Below are 19,008 nucleotides of genomic sequence, written 5' to 3' on the forward strand. Positions count from 1 at the left end.
ACACATACACACACACACACACTCACACACACATACACTCACACACATACACACACTCATGTTGGTGCAGCTATCATTATGAGGACTTTCCATAGATATAATGATTTTTATACTGTACAAACTATAGATTCTATCCCCTAACCCTACCCCTAAACCTAACCCTACCCCTAAACCTAACCCTCACAAAAAACATTCTGCATTTTTACATTTTCAATAAAACATCGTTTAGTATGTTTTTTTTAAGCTGTTTTTCTCATGGGGACCAACAATTGTCCCCACAATGTCAAACATTTCAGGTTTTACTATCCTTATGGGGACATTTGGTCCCCACAAAGTGATAAATGCACACACACACACACACACACACATTATTAGTGGAATTTGAATATGTACATATATGCTCAAATGTGTGAGCTATAAATGTTTGTGTGTAATACATATGTTCATAAATGGCCATATGTCAGATTTCTGTACGGGTTTACTGAGTATTTTTATCTTGTTTTGAGAATGTTTCAGTATTTTACCAGAACGCAAGATAAATTTACTTGTAACACAATGACCAGATGTTTGATCTTGTTTTTAGAGAAATTCAACCATCTAGTTTAATTTATAATAAAGAAAACTATTTTCCAAATGGCTAAGAAAACAAAAATAATCTGCTGAAATTTGATTGGTCAATGGCGGTCATGTTTTTTAAGATATGGGACTGTCCTTTAATTGCACCTCTGATAGAGTCACTGCTTGAAAATCAGACCAACGGTTGCATAGTAAGAGACATTTTTTGATTTTTCATTATTATAGCGCCACCAAGAGGCAGAGGTGCGCATTTTCCCCATGTGTCCTCGGGATGACCTTCAGAAGGGGCTAAAATTTGGTGATATCTCACTCTGTTTGAGTTATAGCCATTTTAGTAACTGTAGACGGACGTTTTAACGTACCTTTGTGACGAATCGGAAACAAACTTTTTTTGATGTGTATTTTTCTTACAACATTGGCAAATCGATGTTTTTTTTTTCTCTGGTTTTAAGCATAAACGCGACTATATTTTGATAGATTTCTCTGAAAACCAGACAAAATATTATTCCATTGATAATTTATTAAGACAAAAATACAAGGGGACACGTGACATCATGCGAGAAGCAGACGTGAATCACGAGCTTTGCACACTTTGCTAGTTTTTAAATTATTTTTGTGTTATAATCTGGTGAGATTTGATACACCCAGTTACATATTTGCTCTTTGAGGTAAACATGGCAAAGAAGTCAAAATCCTCAGACTCTGGAGACATTAAAAGACACTTACGTGTTCAAGCTGAGGCCTCTGGCAGGCCTACAGACCGGGGACTCGATTTGGACGGCATGTCAGGAGATGAAATCCAACATCAAATGTCCAACATCTCGGTGATGCTGACGAAGGTTGTTGCTGACTTGGAGGATCTCGCTGTAATACATCGATCGATTACTGCGATGGAAACAAAATTCTCTGAATTGGTTACAAGAGTAGCAGATGTTGAGAAAGGAATCGATTATCTGGAGACTTCGGAAAGGGAATTATCCGCTAATCTGCCCGCTTCCAAAACAGACTTGGAACACATTTTGGAAAAACTGGAATATCTTGAAAATATGAACCGAAGGAACAATATTCAAATTGTTGGAATTCCTGAGCATGAAGAGTGCATCTTATACAGGTGAGGAGCTCTTCCCGAGTCTGCTCGACATAACAGGCCATAAGCTGGAAATCGAGCGAGCTCACAGATCTGCTGAGGGAGATAGGCCTCGATCCATTCTGGCCAAATTTCTGAGATCATCCGATAAAGATCTTGTGTTGCGCCAGGCGAGGAGCAAAGGAAAGCTTTCTTGGAAGAACCATAATATTTTCTTGATCCCGGACTTTGCGAATTTGACAAGAGAAACGCGATCGGTTCAAGGAATGTAAGAAACTCTTACATCAACGGAAGATCGCTTTTGCACTGATGTTTCCGGCCAGATTGAGAATAGATACCTGGGACGGCAGCAAAGTATTTATATGTCCCAAACAGGCACTCTCCTTTATAAATACATTGGAGTAAGCCATCTGAGGTTTCTTATATTAGTGGACTGACTCTCTGTTCAGTGGCTCGATTGTCTGAGGAAGCTGGGCGCCATTTTTGTTTCCTTTTACATTGGCTCTGCCTAGCGGCTGGAGTTTGTTTTTTAGAATGACACTTCCTTCAAGAAACTTTTGCATTGACGGAAGATCGTTTTTACACTGAAATTCCCGGCCAGATTGAGAATGGACACTTTGGATGACCACAAAATATCTACATGCTCACATAAAGGACGTCTTTTATAAAGTTGACGGACTGAGTCATGGTGTATGTTTTTTATTTATTTTTTTATGCGGCCTCTGAGAGAATCTGACTTGCTCAATACACACTTGATCATCCAAAGAACCGGAATGCCTATTTTGTCTCTTTTTGTGCTAGTTCTGCCTAGCAGCTGGAGCTTGTTTTGTGGAATAACACTCCTGGGACAGTTGTGGATTAATCTGTTTGCTCTTTGTGCTTATGCCTCCTGTTGGCTGGAGTTTGTGTTTGTTTTTGTGGAGTAATTTTGTGGGACATTGGAATGATTACCTCATCTGCTGCACTCATAACAGCCGGCTCACTGAACAATTGTCTGTCTGTCCGAGGAAACTGAACGGCTTAATATCAGCTGGAATTTGTTTTGTGGAGGAACATACCTTCAAGACAGTTCTGTGAATGAATCTACATGTTTTTTCTGTTATTCTGCCAGTTGGCTGGAGTTTGTTTTACAGAGTATTTTCTGTTATGTAATTTTGCCTCACAAAATTTGTATAGAAGCACCGGACTTGAGCAATCCGATGGCAAAGATGTCGCGGGGGCTCTTGTAGGCATTCACGGACTCTTGAGTTTTCAGGGATTGACGCCTGTTGGCACTGTCATGTGCGGGGTTAATAGACACGTTTTTCTTTTTTTGTTTGTGGATAAGTTCGGGGTTTGATTGTTGCACTAATGGGAATGTGGTCTTTATAATCTTGTTTTTGACACACAATTTATTTTTATTATATCAAAATGTCAAATGTTAGTATAAGTGGGTTACCTCTCTCCACATGGAATGTAAATGGGTTGGGGCACCCCATAAAAAGAAGGAAAGTTATTTATTTTCTTAAACGTTAGAAATATGATATAGTGTTTCTTCAAGAAATGCACCTTTCTCCGCAGGAAGCTGAAACATTTGGGAAGATATGGGGTGGACATGTTTTCTTTAGTGTTGGCTCAAGTAAGAGCAGGGGAGTCATTATATTGGTAAATAAACATCTGCAATTCAAATGTCTCAAACAGACTAAAGATAAATTAGGAAGAGTCATTATTGTTTTAGCAGAAATTCAGGGGCAAAGGTTGGATTTGGCTAATATTTACGCACCTAACGCTGATGATGATAGATCTTGAAGGGATGTTGCAAGCCGCTGGCACCCCTCATGATATAATATTGGGAGGAGACTTTAATCTTTTGATGGATTCAGTCCTTGATCATAGTGAAGCAAAAGTGTGTAAACCCCCTAAAGCAACATTGACACTTCACAGGATGTGTAAAAATCTTGGTCTTACAGATATTTGGTGACTTTTGAACCCATCTGGTAGGGATTATACATTATTTTCATTAGTTCATAAGATTTATTTTAGAATAGATTTTAATATCTAAGTCCCTCATTTCATCTGTTGTAGATCACGCCCTTGTGAGTTTAGAGATGTTGCCATATACAGAGAAAAAGAAATCATTTAGCTGGCGCTTTAATGTATCCCTTTTGCAAAATCCTGATTTCCAAGAAATGTTAAAGACTGAAATCAGTGTTTATATGGAGACCAACTGGTCCTCAGTATCCTCTGTGGGTGTGGCTTGGGAGGCACTTAAGGTGGTTATTAGGGGGCAGATCATACAGTATGCCTCATTCACCAAAAAATCCAAAGCACGAGAACTCGTGGAGTTGGAAGAGAAATATTAAAAGTGCAGAGGCAGAGCTGAAGCCCCGAATGTCATCTGATGGCCTCAGAGAATTGACCTGATTTAAATACAGATATAATACTATTTTGTCGCGGAAAGTGGAGTTTTGGTTATTCAGGGCAAGACAGTCATACTTTGAATTGGGGGACAAAGCAGGGAAGCTTTTGGCTAGATATATAAAAGAGAGTCTTTTTCTACCATTCCCTCAAATTTTTACCTCGGCCACTGATATTAATAATGCTTTTAAAGAATTCTATCTTGATCTTTATAGTTCCACGTCTTCATCTACTGATGAAGATATTAGAAACATTGTGGAACCATTAGAACTTTCTAAATTGACGACTGAGCAAAAAAACTCTCTTGATTCTGAGATAACCTTGGAGGAGCTTGGCGAGGTAATTAAGGCCTTACCTACAGGCAAGGCTCCAGGGCCAGATGGTTTTACCGCTGAATTTTTTACATCCTATGCTACAGAACTGGCTCCACTTTTGCTAGAAGTTTATACGGAATCATTAAAGAACGGAAAACTTCCGCCAACCATGGCACAAGCCCAGATCAGTCTGATTCTTAAAAAGGACAAAGATACAAGCGAGTGTAAAAGTTACCATCCAATTTCCCTGATCCAGCTAGATGTAAAAATGTTGTCAAAAATTTTGGCTAATTGATTAAGTAAGGTTATGACATCTCTTATACATATAGATCAGGTGGGGTTTATTCGGGGCCATAACTCTTCTGATAACATCAGGCGTCTCATCAATATCATGTGGTCAGTAGCGAATGATCAGTCTCCAGTCGCTGCCATCTCACTTGACGCCGAAAAGGCGTTAGATATGGTAGAATGGGATTATCTTTTTAAGGTTTTGGAAATTAATGGGTTCGGGAATACTTTTATTGGATGGATTAAGTTACTTTATAGACACCCGGTAATGGCGGTACAAACAAATGGATTAATTTCAGATTATTTTACTCTGGATAGGGGCACTCAGCAGGGTTGCCCTCTTTCCCCATTATTGTTCTGTCTTGCTCTGGAACCATTAGCAGCCACGATAAGAAAGGAGGATGATTTTCCAGGGGTGATGAAGGGAGGTGTGGCGCATAAGCTTCTGCTTTATGCAGATGATATTTTGATAGTTAATTTTGACTCTTTAATTTAAAGATTTTCGAGTGATGTGGGCAGGTGGGCTTCATTACATTTATCTATGATTGGGAAGGTTAATGTTATTAAAATGAATTGTATTCCAACATTTAACTACCTGCTACAATCTCTCCCTGTAGATGTCCCCCTCTCTTATTTCAAGCAGTTTGATAGCATAGCGAAGTCTTTCATTTGGAATGGTAAACGTCCCAGACTACATTTCAATAAGTTGCATAGGCTGATTGACAAAGGTGGGCTAGGCCTACCCAAGATTTTATTTTATTATTATGCATTCGGTCTCAGACATTTGGCTCATTGGACGCTTCCACCTGAGAGAGCCCCTCCCTGGTTTTGTATTGAATAGGAAGTTCTTGCCCCTTTTTTTTCCATTGCAAAGCCTTTCTATCAAACTAACTGGAGTAGTTAAATCACACCTCGTTATCTCGCATTTGCACACGGTATGGACAAAATTGTCCAGAGTGTTTAATTCAGACATTCATTTAAATGTCGAGCATATGGCTGAACCCTATATTATATATTAATAAGTCCCCTTTCTGTTGGTCAGAGTGGATTATGAGGGAGGTTACTACACTCGATGACCTATATGAGTATTACTCCCTGTTAATTCAGAGTCTGGGGGACAGAGCTTCAACTTCTATGAAGAGATTATGGGAGAAAGATTTAAACTTGGTATTGAAGGAGGGACAGTGGGCTAGGATTCTAAAAAACATCAAGTCTGTATCTAGAGATGCAAGGGTTCACCTTATGCAATTCAAGATTTTACATCGATTCTATTGGACCCCCTCTAGATTGTATAGGCTTGGTCTTAAAGACATACCCACCTGCTGGCGATGCCAATCAGAAGTTGGAGACACAACACATGTTTTTTGGGGATGTGTTAAGATCCAGGATTTTTGGTTAAAGGTTCAGAAATATTTGTGTGACATTCTGGGCACTCAAATTTTACTTTGCCCCAGACTCTGTATTTTGGGCGATGGGGAAGTTATAAATTCGGGGGACAAATATATCAAAAATTGGGTTCTGACTGGCGTGATGATTGGCAGACAAATTATTTTAAGGGGTTGGAAGTCACACAGAGCGCCACCATTTCCAGAGTGGTGTGCGGAGATGGGGAGGGTGGTGGCTTTTGAGAAGATGACAGATGGAAGGCTGGGGCTGGAGGACTTGTTTTTCAAGAAGTGGGGTAGGTATTCAGCAGTTTTGGGGGACTCTAGGGGAAGGGATGAGGAGAGAGATGTTTAGTTTAATTATGGATGTTTATTATATATTTTATTTTTTATTTTATTGTTTGTGTGTGAGTGTGTATTATTTTATGTGACCACAGGGGTGTTGTTTGGGGAGGGACATTAATGAGGGTTAAAAGTTAAATGTTGATTCGGTGTGTATATGTTGTGTTTTTCTCTGTTGTGTTATTTGCTTTGAATCAATAAAAAAAAATAAAAAAGATCCTACAGTGTTGTTTACACTGTACACATTAACACATTATGAACTAATGTTAATTACAACTTTTAATTTTATGTATATGTAGAAATTACATCTTTTATTCCTAATTTATGCTGGTGTTCTTGAAGTAATGCTCAATTTATGAAAGCATGAATCAGAGAACACAATTAATACCAATTTTATTTGCCATCAATAATGCTTACTGGCCATGTAAGTGTATTTTGAAGTGTTTCATTTTGTATTTATTTATTTGTCTTTAAAGTGTTCAGCATCATAAATTAACGTATGCTCCTTTTGCCACATATATTTGCATCTTAATGAGCAGCTGGAAAGAAATGAAATTGAACTTTGAGTCTTACACTAAACTTGGACTACATATTACATTCTCACATTTCCTGGGAGAGACAGAGGAAACATTTATTTTTCAAGTATTGAAGCACAATCTGTAAAACACAAAGCTGACCAACTGTTCTCTTCATAGAGAGAAATCTGTTTCAATAACATAAAATAATTATTAAATACTGAGGTCAGTTGGAAAGTCACAAATACAAACCAGAATTCATAAACTGTATAAACCTGTACATGCCAATACAACAGTGATGAAACATTTTTATTTCATGGTTTAAATGGGACAACAAAATCAATGCAGCTCTCATAATATTAATTTGACATTATTATTGATGTCTAAAAGTTTAAAAGCCACTAAAATCACCAGCACCAGTGGCTCTTTAAAGGTAGAGGGACATTAAAACATCTATTAGAAATAAATGACCAGAAATCAGGAAACGTAATGTTTTCATTCGGATTAACATTGTCTTTAGAGACTAACGGAATATTACTTTGCATATAATTATCTTTCTAAACTAAAACTCCAAAGTAAATGAGACACTAAAGCAAAATAAAAAGGTCAAATAAAAAGGTCAAATTAGAATCAGAAATAAGCACAAGCACCAGAAAGAATGACACTTTTGAGTTCAGTTATTTTATATTTACTTCAAATCAAACATCCTGAAAAAACATTTAGTCTAGTATTATGTTCTTTGAGTGTGTGGAAATAGAGCATCACATTTATTTGTTTATTTTTTGCTCAAATGAATCTTAAATGAAGATGAACGTTTTCACTGAACTCATAGTGAAACTCAAAACACGCACATATACACAATTATACACCATTTCCAAATTCATGAAACTCTTTTATGGTATAACTGAGCAATGCTGACAAAGTTAAACTGTACTTCTGTGTAATTCTCAAACAGTGTTTTCTTCATGAGTACTGGCCCAAATGAAGACCTGACTGATTTAAAATGAGACTGAACACCCCCTACCTGTCAATCATGACACTAACCCCGCCCACTACCCATCAATCATGAGACAGACTCCACATCCATTACAACACTTAAAACACGCCCCCTCCGCTGGTGTCTTTCCATCATGAGCTCTGATTGGCTGATGAGTGATGACATCACACACGGCAGAGGAAGTTGATCTGAAGTATTGCGAGCAGAGGAAACTGTCAGTCCTGTATTTCCTGTCCCACCTCTGTGTTCTGTCAGAGGAAGTTGTTTGAAATCTGACGCTGGTGTTCAAACAGGTCCTCTACCTCTGCACTGTATGCATCACCTAGGAGATAAGAGGACAGACAACAACAATAATAATAATAATAATAATAATAATAATAATACATTACTTAAATGACACCATTAATTAGAAAATGTACGTTTTTGCGAATAACTCAGAAACCATAAGGAATAAGGGGAATTTCATATTATTATTACAGCCTTTGAGTCAGCGCAAACAAAATGTATAGTTCCGATTTTATTTGTTCCACAAGTTTGAATTTTCTGCAAGCCGTTTTTCAGATTTGGACAAAATTGGGCATACGTCAACTAAGGCCCCTCCTGCTGAAAAGTTGTTCAAAGAATTTTGATTCGTCAAGCAGTTTTCGATATAATCAATCATTTCTATAGATATATAATATAATTTTTTGGCATGGTACAAATTCACTCATTGACATATCTTCTGAACACAAAGTCCAAATTTAACAAAACTTTGACCACGGAACATTTCTAATTCTGCTCATAGGGGGTGCTATAAATAAACACCTGTTCTTAATCTGCAAGCATTTAAGAGAGGAAGCTGACATTTGGCATTTTTTCGTTGTTGCTAACATATCCTTGAAATATCTGATAAATCAACTAAAACGGCCACCAACAGCCAACCATAATTCAGTAGCCAACAAATTTATTTCCAAATGTCCAATGGTCAAGAAACATGGTATATACATGCAGGATATTAAGCTCATGTATGTTTTTGCTAATAACTCTGTAACTATAAGGGCTAGATGAAAAATTATTTTGTTGTTTTTCTAAAATTATCACATGGGTTTCCATTCCTGCAAGAAAAGTGTCCACCAGACATAGTCCTGACAAAAAGTTCAAACTATTTTGAATCAAGTCATTCGGGAGATTTTTTCCTGTGTGGCCCATAATAACTAATTAGCCTGTATCTTTGGAGTGCAATATTCAAACTGAACAAAACTTGGTACACACGGACAACAGGACACTCTTATGACATGTGCCAAATTCTGCCAATTTTCAATGCTAGGGGGTGCTGTAAATGAAGAAAATCCCACAATTTTTAAACTCTTGACATATACAAACAATATAACTGGATCAATGGTATCAGCAGAATCTGTTTGTTTAAATTTGGCAATCGTGGTAATTTTCAAGCTGCTGTTTGCAGCTATTTGTATTTAATATAAACTGTCACAACATAATAGTATTCCTATCACAATCTCATGAACTTATTTGTGTCATGAATCTGAAATACTGCTCTAAATGATGAATGCTCTTTTGAGGAACTCCAATAAACTCTCACTAATGTTGGAAGTGTGATCACAATTATGTTGTAAACTCACCTGCGTGGCAGCCATACAGATAAACTCGTCCTCCGTCATACCTGCATCTACAGCGCATAACATTGTTCTGGAAGTCTGACTCTGCCATGTCCAGAGATGGGTTAACCTCGACCTAGAGGACAAAACCAGCACATCACAAACCAGATATATATATATATTTATTTTCCTCACGTGGATCTTTAAAAGAAGTAAAAACCAGCTAGATTTAACTGGAAGTGTCCACAGGAAGAGGCGGGAACAGCTAAATCTACTGACAGGCTGTCATTACGAGGCACTCGTGGCCAACATTGTTTTTCCAGTTAAATACAGCAGTGTTAGCTTCAAAGAAAAAAAGCCATATATTCCCTCTTTTTAATAACTCAGTCTCTTCCATGTGAGTATCCCACATATATCCTCATAAAAGTGGCTACATTGGAAAGGCAATGAGTTTATGAAAATGAGCATTTTCACTGTGCCTAATTTGTACCACTGAGTTTAAATTCATAAAGGTTTCATTTTATTATCATGAACAAAAAACTACTGTTGTAAGACTGAAAAACTCTCCTGTACTAAAGACTCTCGGCTCTTTATTCTATTTTCATCGCGGGTGGAACGGAAACATTACTTGGCGGATTCTTAAATGACTGAGCAATCATGGAGGATGACCACGAGTAAATGTCTTAAAACACACCTTCCTAAAACTGAAAGGCCACAATCTTGGCTACGTTTCAGAGAAAACACCCTGTAATTGTATAAAAGACACATGTGGAAACTGGCATCAAGTAAAATGCTGTTCAAAGGGGTTTCGTGGCGAGTTCAAGTGATCTACCAGTGTCTCCCACTTGACATCTAAACATGACGTAATGTGATCGTAAACTAGACCGTAATGCTCGTATTCCCCACCAGACGAGCAGTCTCTGAATCACAGAACAACAGATACATAGAAACCAGAAAAACACAACCAGGAATTTATCATTTCACAAAAACCTACAAAAGCAATCCCATCATCCAAGTCACTTGAGAGAATGAACAGAGCTGAATTCTAGACTCAATTAAATATAAGATAGTTTGATTTATTACCCCTTTAAAGTAGGCTACAGCCATACTGATCCTTTTTTAAAGAAGACTCATTTTTGGACCATTTTCCTTTGTGGTACAGAGTGGGAAGGTTTCCCAATATTTTCCAAAAATGTCTTTGTTACTAAAGCAATTTTATGTTGGGAAAATATTTCATCACTAAGGGTCGGTCACACTACACTTCACACTCCGTTCACTCCCATTCAAATGCATCTGAATGCAGCAGAGCGGAAACGCAAGCTCATGCGAAGAAATTTCGTACTATGCTGCGTACCAAAGTTCAAGCGTGGAGAACTCTGAACCGTGAATTTGTACGATTAAAGGACGCATGACCAATAGAGATTCGTCCTCCGCCACCCGGATTGAGGTGAGTAACCGCGCCCCCACGAGGACCTACTAAGTAGTGGGAATTGGACATTCCAAATTGGGAGAAAAGGGGATAATAATAATAATAAAAAAATATATATATATATATATTTTTACTTGTGCGACTAGACTGTATTCATGTAAAACTATGAGCGTGAAGTGAGAAATATCAACAGATTTTGTCCTAAACTTTATTCTAAACGTGTCATTTATTTCTGCACACGCAAAACTTTTATATTTATGGTTGTCGTTGTTGGTAATTATCTTAATAATAGCTATAAAAACAGTATTTATAATAATTAATGATAATAATAATCACACACAGTTTCGTGATTCTGAAGTTTGTTCATTTCTCGCTGAAAAGTAAAATTCATTGCGAGCAAACTGGGAGAAATACGACAGTCATGTGTGTCGGAGACCGTGAACAGGTGACTTTAGAACACCATGTGTACCATACAGGTTTGTTTTGTTCACCACACAATTCCCATATTTCCATTTCTTATAGTTTTGATGACTTACAATAACAGTAATTATATGGGCTGACATTCATAGTCACAGTAACTAAGGTGGATTTTGGCATTTCCTCTTTCCATATGACCTATTTCCTGTTTAATTTTGCTGGTAAAATGTGTGGAATATATATTCAGTATGATAAAGTCCAAATCTGAATTGTCAGTAATGAGTTTTTAACTGGGAGAAACTCCTGCCGTCTGCACTGTGATAATTAAAGTTCATATCTCACTTCAGCATCTGTCCATTAGTTTAAATACTTCCACTGAAACGGCTTTCGCAGAAAACACAAAAAGCTCTTTCAAACAATCAAATATTCCAGCTGAGTCCTAATGTAGGTCTAATAATAAACCACTCCTGAACTCGTTTTAAATATCATTATTTTCTCATTCTGGTGAACTGAAGGGTTTGACTTTCCACACTGAGAACAAAAAATACACAAATACACAAACACACGCAACTTATGGAGGCAGTTTCCAGCACTACTAATATCAGTACAGAGTCATTTTGTGTGTAAAAGGATTCTTAAAATATCTACAAGTGACTGAAGTCATGTTGCATCATACTTGATTTGAGAGCTACGGTGAGGATTAAATTAAGCTATCATAAGAGTTCAGAAGACTTGGAATATTGCACACGAGTCATATGGACCACTTTTGTTCTGATAATTTTATGGTACTTTTGTCATTTTTGAGCTTGACAGTCGTGGCCACTATGAACTATCATTGTATGGAAAAGAGCTGCATGAACATACAGTAACTACTTGACATTTTCATTCCTTTGAACTGTTTTTAAACGTTCTCTCACCTGGAAGATATAGTCGCCCGGTCTGACGTCAGTGATGTCGACCCACTGGCAGTCGATGTCGTGGCGATACGTATCCCAGCAACCCACAGAGATGCCCTGATCACCCATGTTGTAACAGGCGTAGCGTTTGGTCAGGCCTGTTGCCATGGAGACAAAGCAAAAGCGTTTTTTTTACGAGCACATCATATAGTTTTGGAACAACCTCAAGTTCATTAACAGTAAATGCGGTGACATCAGAGACCATTAAAATCTGTCGGGTTCAGGACGAGATCATTTAGAGGTCTTAAAATGAACAACACACCAACAACTCAAACACACTTTCATAAACGCTTCCCAACTGTGCTGTAGCATTCATTATCTGTAAGCTGTGTTGGATAAACGTGCTAAATCAATACACGTATACTGAACTGTTTAGATTTGAAGTATATACTTTGGATATCTCATAGACAGTAATGGTATAAAAGTTATGTAAATCATCACATACATCCACACTAATATGTTTTTGGTTGAAAATTGATTTATTTTGCGATCTTTACGCCTCTCGTGCACACTGGAATGGTGTTTTTTGAAAAAGTGGAGACTAAAAACGCTCTGTTGCAAAAACATTAATATGTTTCCAGAGTTTTTATTCGGTGTATTAAGTGTGGAGGTGGCTGTAGTTAGATGATGCAAGCCTTGAACCACAAAGTGAAAAAAATAAATAATAATAATTCATTAGGTTAAAAAACATTTATTTTAGGTGTTTTAGTGCCTTCCTGAGCCTGTCCTACAAAAAAAATTTTCTCAGGCAAATTTTTTTTTTCCAGATAAAAAAAAAGTTTCAGAAATTTTTTTTTACAAAAATTTGCCTGAGAATTGTTTTTGTTTTTTTGTTTTTTTGTTTTTTTGCAGACAATAAACAGTATAATGTCACTTAATGTATTTTTTTCTGACCTTGTGGATCAGGGCTTCAGTATTAACAAGAGAAGTAACGGCAAGTTAAATACTTTCAAAAAAATAATGGGTGTTACTTCTCAATTACTTTCATTTATTTACTGAAAAATACAATTTAAAACTGTGGTCATGGGAAGAAACACTTCTCCACAACACAGAATTCACCTGAAAGCATAGTGAGCAATAGTAATTAATCAATCTGTTTCTAAAAAGTATCAACATAACATGCATTTAATTTTTAGGTGTATTAAGTAACATTCGCTGCTCTGTGATTTGATCAAGTTTATTACTGTAGATTTACCTTCAGGGCAGTACGTGTCCTCCAAACAGAAACTGGCTTTGTGACCCTCAGCGACCTTTGTGCCATTCAGGGTCAAAAGGTCATAATGTGTGAAGACTTCAATACTGTGGTAATGTCTGTAAGAGACGAGAACCAGATCATTCCAATGAATCAAAGGATATTCACGATTCAATAGCATCACATGAATGAGTAGATCTTGAGTAAAATAATGTGTTCATCTGTTATAACTATACTTATTACATACCTTTTATAACATGGAATACACAATATAGTAACAGTTATGTGTGAAACAATATACTATTACATTGTAATATAACATTTACATTTAATATGAGTAACATGGACACATGTGACCGTAACTCTGCAGATCTCGAACTGCTGGACCACAAACTGACCAATCACAGCAGACCTCAGCACAATACACTGCTGATAAAGAGAGAGACAGCCCTGCTCCTGTGGCGGCTCTTTTTAAGAGTGGAAATTCAGCAGTGGAGTTGTAAATATTGTTCATTTGAGTATCTTTAGAACTTTATAAACCACATTTATGAACGTTCCCTCAGTAAAGCAAACATTAATGTAATAACTGAAGAATTACTCAACATATGCTCAGTAGAACATGTACTGAAAGACATTTCCACTAGTCATGTATGTCAACGACATGACACTATTCAAAAATAATTCAAACAAAACTATTATTTGACTACACCTTTACTATGAACATGTTTTTAGAGTCATTTTAATATTTTATCTGGGGATTAAAGTAAAAATAAATAATAATAATAATCATAAAATAATGTAAAAAATCTTTAAAAAAAATTAAAAGCTGAAATTCTTGGAAAAATAAATATTGGCATATACAGTTTGGAAAAACTGTTTTCATTATTTCTTAAAAAACAATAAGCAGCGAAACAATTCTCAATTAATAATTGTGGAGTGTACATTCACTTGTATTCAAGGAGCATTAGTCATTATTATTATTATTTTTATTATTATTATTATTAATCATTTGTAATATTTTGTGGAAAACGTTTTTCAAAAATATACGAAACCATAAAAGATTTCTTAAATGTATAATTTTGGAGAACATTATTTGTCAGTATTAAGTATATAACACACCTGTGGCACTGATGCCAGGTCCAGGACTCTCGTGTCGCTCGCGGTCTGAAGTCAGCGCGTCCGAGGTTCATGATCCGTGAAGAGAATCGCAGCAGACGCCGGTGTCCGTACGGCCAGTGCATGCGCGCGGCAGACGACGACAGACAGTTCTCCTCGTGTGCACAGGTGAGCAAGTGCAGCGATCGATCCTCCAGATACGCCGTTTCCTGAACCAACTGAGCGTCCACAACCAGATCAGGAGCCACTGAGACAAACAATTATAAAATCACCAGTTATTTACATGATAAAAACAGCTGCTGAACTGTTGTACACTGATTCATAGAGAACCCGTTCCATCTGTAACATCAAATGTGGAACAATTTTACCCCCAGTTTTATAACACTATCTTCACTAAAGTAAAAAACGAAAGTCTTTTGGGATTTTATGGTATTTTTGACCTTATTTACCTCTAAATTACCTAGTTATTCATGCTGCTATAAAATAAGAACATTTTAGATTAACCTTAATTTCAGTAAATTGAAAGATTGTCAAAACATCAAAATATGTCATGCATTGGGGTCTCTGGTGACATGTGCTGGAATAAAAATAATAATTACATGAAATGACAACTATGGCCATTAGATGGCTCCATATATCTGATCTCTATAAGATAATGCAAACATAATTTCTAGTCACCACAAGTTACGCATTGGATTATAAAAGTCAATTATTTGTAAAATTGTAGCATTTGTTTTAAACCGCTTGGGTTGAAGGGTGAGATTTTGCAGTGATGCTTACAGTCAGACCTGACCATGGTGTTCAGTCCCCACACTTAAGAGTAAACTTCCTCACAGTGTGGTCAGACTAAGATTTTATCTGATATTGAAGTGTGTGTGTGCACATGTGTGTGTTCTGCATTGTGGCTGATTGATTTTTATTTGACAAAATTCAACAAAATTGCTCTGTTGTAGTTTCTTTTATAGTGTCACTGGGGGACTGTTTGATAAAACCACCAAGACTCATCGAATCTACTCTAAAAAAAAATGTGTGTGTCTTCAGGTGGTCAGTTTAGGAAAGGTCACCATACCTTGTACATTCGGGTCAAAATTGACCGAACAGTGATTAAGAGTTAAATGTTACAGCTGTCACTAAGATTAGGGATGTCCCGATACCATTTTTTGGAGACCGAGTACAAGTACTGATACGTATTTTTTTGGTACTCGCCAATACCTGATTTATTTTTATTTTTTTTACTCCATATAAACAATTTATTTCAATTTTATCATCAAAATGAATAAATTGATTAAAGCTTTAATCAAATGAAAGTATAACAATTAATTGTCAACATGGTATTGTATAATTTTAAATAAACGAAGTGCTTTTATTCAGAATTTAAATACATGAAAGTTATTTTTGTCAGATAAAGTGCTGCATAACAGAACATCACAGATGTAAAATAATACTTAAATATAATACAATTACTATTGATTTATTATTATTATTATTATTAGTAGTAATAATAGTATAACAGTGAATCTCACATTTCTGTCATACTTTTTTAATTTCAATTGAGCTTTTATTTTGAAGTGTTTGTGTTGTCATGATCAAGTCTGGAAATGTCGCTACGTGACTCAAAGTGATTATTAAACCACAAAAAGCTGCTCTTTAAATAAATAAATAAATATGTAGTCTGTAAGTGACTCATGACGGTGTTTTGTCCTGTAAAAGTCACGTCACCACACTGTCTCCACACATTCACAAGTGTGCACAATTACAGTGCGCCGCTCATGCAAACGATATATTTATATCATTGAATCGCAGCTTTTGCTGTAAAATAATCTCACTAGGACACAATGTGATTTTCATTTGTGCGCTGAATGTTTACTTAATGACATTCATACGTCAGATGGTATCGTTTTTTGGTATCGGAGCATTTTTACGAGTACGAGTACTACTACATTCTGATACCAGTATCGGTATCGGGACTTCTGTAACTAAGATCATTATAAAATGTAAAACAAGAATAATACAGAGCTCAAGATACATTCCAGTGATGTTTAATATTGAACAATGAAGATACATATCATTTTCCATAATCACTCTACCAAATTAAGTGATTATTAGAACTTAAGTGAGTGAGGTCACAACAGACCTTGCTGGGTACGTAACTTTGGAGTTTGGTGAACTCTGATATGTGTTGCATAGTGAACAACATGGGCGGCTCCAGGGCGGGGCTACCGGGGCTTAAGCCACAAATGTTTTGATCATCTTTTTGTAGTGACATCATAAGTACCAGTGCTTGGGTATCAAGTTGATATGAAAACATATGACATTTTATTATTTTAACATTACATTTTAAAGTTAGTATAATATACTGTATATAAATGAATGATTCCTGTCTTTCTATGGTATTGACAACACCAAATATAGACTCAATTCAGTAGCTGCTTTCCAGCTCTCATGTAACATTTGTGTGCGCATGCAAGAAGAGAGCTTGCGGCGATTGCGGCTGTGTCTTGGAAACTGTGTTGAGTTGGTCCATCCAGATGCAAGTACCAAATATTTAGATGTATAACCTTGAAAACAAGGAGTAATATATACAGATGTACTCGAGGAAGTCATGAGCCAGGACATTTGTGTGTTTAGCAAAACTCTTTATTAAGACATGATGCAATAAACAGCAAACTTTAGGTGATCTAGCTATTATTTTTCATCGCTAGTAGCTATTTAGCCTGCTTACAACCTGCTTTCTTATACATTAACTCAAGCACCTGACGAATCACTGAAAACTGTAAACAGCCCTACACAATGTGTGTCAAACTTACTAAACCGAAAGGGACAAAATAGTGCTTTTTTTTAATCGCATTTTAAAGTATAGATTTTAAAAGCATGCAATTTCTGATCTTCAAGCGAATCTGAGACAAAAGTTAGTGAGACTTTTTTAGTTTACTATATAAATGACACATCATAGATGTATTCAGGTTTTTATTATAAAGTGAATTATATTCTGATATTTCATCAAAGAAGTCTGGGCTAAGCCCCGAATGTCCACTGACCCTAATACCGCCCCTGGTGAACAGACTGACCTCAGATAAATAAACTTCATTACCCCACTGGCAAATACTTTTTCTTGTTCATTAATGTCGCTATCTTTTGTTAGATTTCTTTAAAACAAAACTTATCCCGTTAAACTTTGGCGCACTTTTTGTAATCTTATGATAAATAAAGCTTTGTTTAAAATTATTTTATTTTTTTGTTGTTGTCCTAAATTTGTAAAATTGTAATTCTGGTTCTGTATATAGTCTTATTTTATTCCACTTGATGGCAGTAAGTACTAGAATTTTTCACAAGTCACAATATACAGATCTGAAATGTAGGTGGCGCTCTAACACAGTTTATTTCTCACAGATGTGCTCGTCCATAGACATTCAGTCTAATGTTCAGTTCATGCACCACCCTCATTATTTCATTGAATATCTCGGCCTCTGAGTGGACTAGAAGCTCAATCTAGGTGTCACTAGAAAGCTGAGATCCTCCTCTTTGTAATGACATTTTATCAGCAATAGTTTATAACATATATTTCTGATGATTTGTTTTGCATGCTTTTCATTCTGGATGGTATATTTTGTTCTGGACATCTAAGATATAACATTGGATTATTCACAAAAGCAATCTCACAGACAAGTAAACAATGGCTCATTTTTTAGAAAACAGCCTAAGGTAAAAGCAGATATACAGTTTTTAGCTATTTGGAACTTGACAGCAGCAGTTATATGTGCATAAAAGAGACATTTGTATTTGATGACTTACAGAAATCATATTTCACTTTGTTATTCTTTTGAAAATCTTTCAAACTGTGGAATTATAGCAACAAAATAAACTATACAGTCACAATCCTGAGAATGAGAGCTTTCATTTGATATATGACTTGTCCATTTATGTGCTATGTGAAGGACTTTTATTTTCATATTAAAATATCTACCACATTACCTCTAGGGGCGCTAATTTGTGACGCGAAAGTATTTTGTTATTTTAAGTAACATAAATGCAAATGTGATGGTATTCTCTGAAAAGTTCAGATTATAAGCTTTCAAATGATACCTCAAATGCCTGACTTCTGTATACGGAAAAACTCGTACCGTCCACACAGGTGACCCCAGCAGCTTTGGCCCCGCCCCCTCTCGGACAATACACCTGTCCGTTTCTACGGCACTGCTGAATAGAAATCTCTGTCCCGATACAGTGAGTTCCACTCAGAACCACATCCTCAGATCCGGCATTCCCGGGCCAGAACCACGTCTCCTGTGTGACAGAATGCAAACAAACACACAAAAACAGTCAGATCTGAACTGAAGAGCGCAGGACTGACGGGAGTCAGAAACAAACACTCGCTGGAATTCACAGCGAGTCTAATAACAGC

General features: G+C 36.5%; 1 protein-coding gene across 1 annotated transcript in view; it reads right to left on the minus strand.

Moving 5' to 3' along the window:
* Positions 1 to 6,906: 6,906 nt before the first annotated feature.
* Positions 6,907 to 19,008, minus strand: part of LOC127426474 (lysyl oxidase homolog 4-like) — a 43,055-nt gene continuing 30,953 nt past the window's right edge. The window contains exons 10-15 of the mRNA XM_051673327.1: positions 18,728 to 18,890; positions 14,610 to 14,853; positions 13,494 to 13,609; positions 12,260 to 12,396; positions 9,521 to 9,632; positions 6,907 to 8,223 (exon numbers count right to left, since the gene is read on the minus strand). Of these exons, the coding sequence (XP_051529287.1) occupies positions 8,153 to 8,223; positions 9,521 to 9,632; positions 12,260 to 12,396; positions 13,494 to 13,609; positions 14,610 to 14,853; positions 18,728 to 18,890 (843 nt within the window). The 3' untranslated portion in view covers positions 6,907 to 8,152. The remainder of the gene's footprint in view (positions 8,224 to 9,520; positions 9,633 to 12,259; positions 12,397 to 13,493; positions 13,610 to 14,609; positions 14,854 to 18,727; positions 18,891 to 19,008) is intronic.

This window comes from Myxocyprinus asiaticus, chromosome 35 (assembly GCF_019703515.2).
Source record: "Myxocyprinus asiaticus isolate MX2 ecotype Aquarium Trade chromosome 35, UBuf_Myxa_2, whole genome shotgun sequence".
NCBI classification, from domain to species: domain Eukaryota; kingdom Metazoa; phylum Chordata; class Actinopteri; order Cypriniformes; family Catostomidae; genus Myxocyprinus; species Myxocyprinus asiaticus.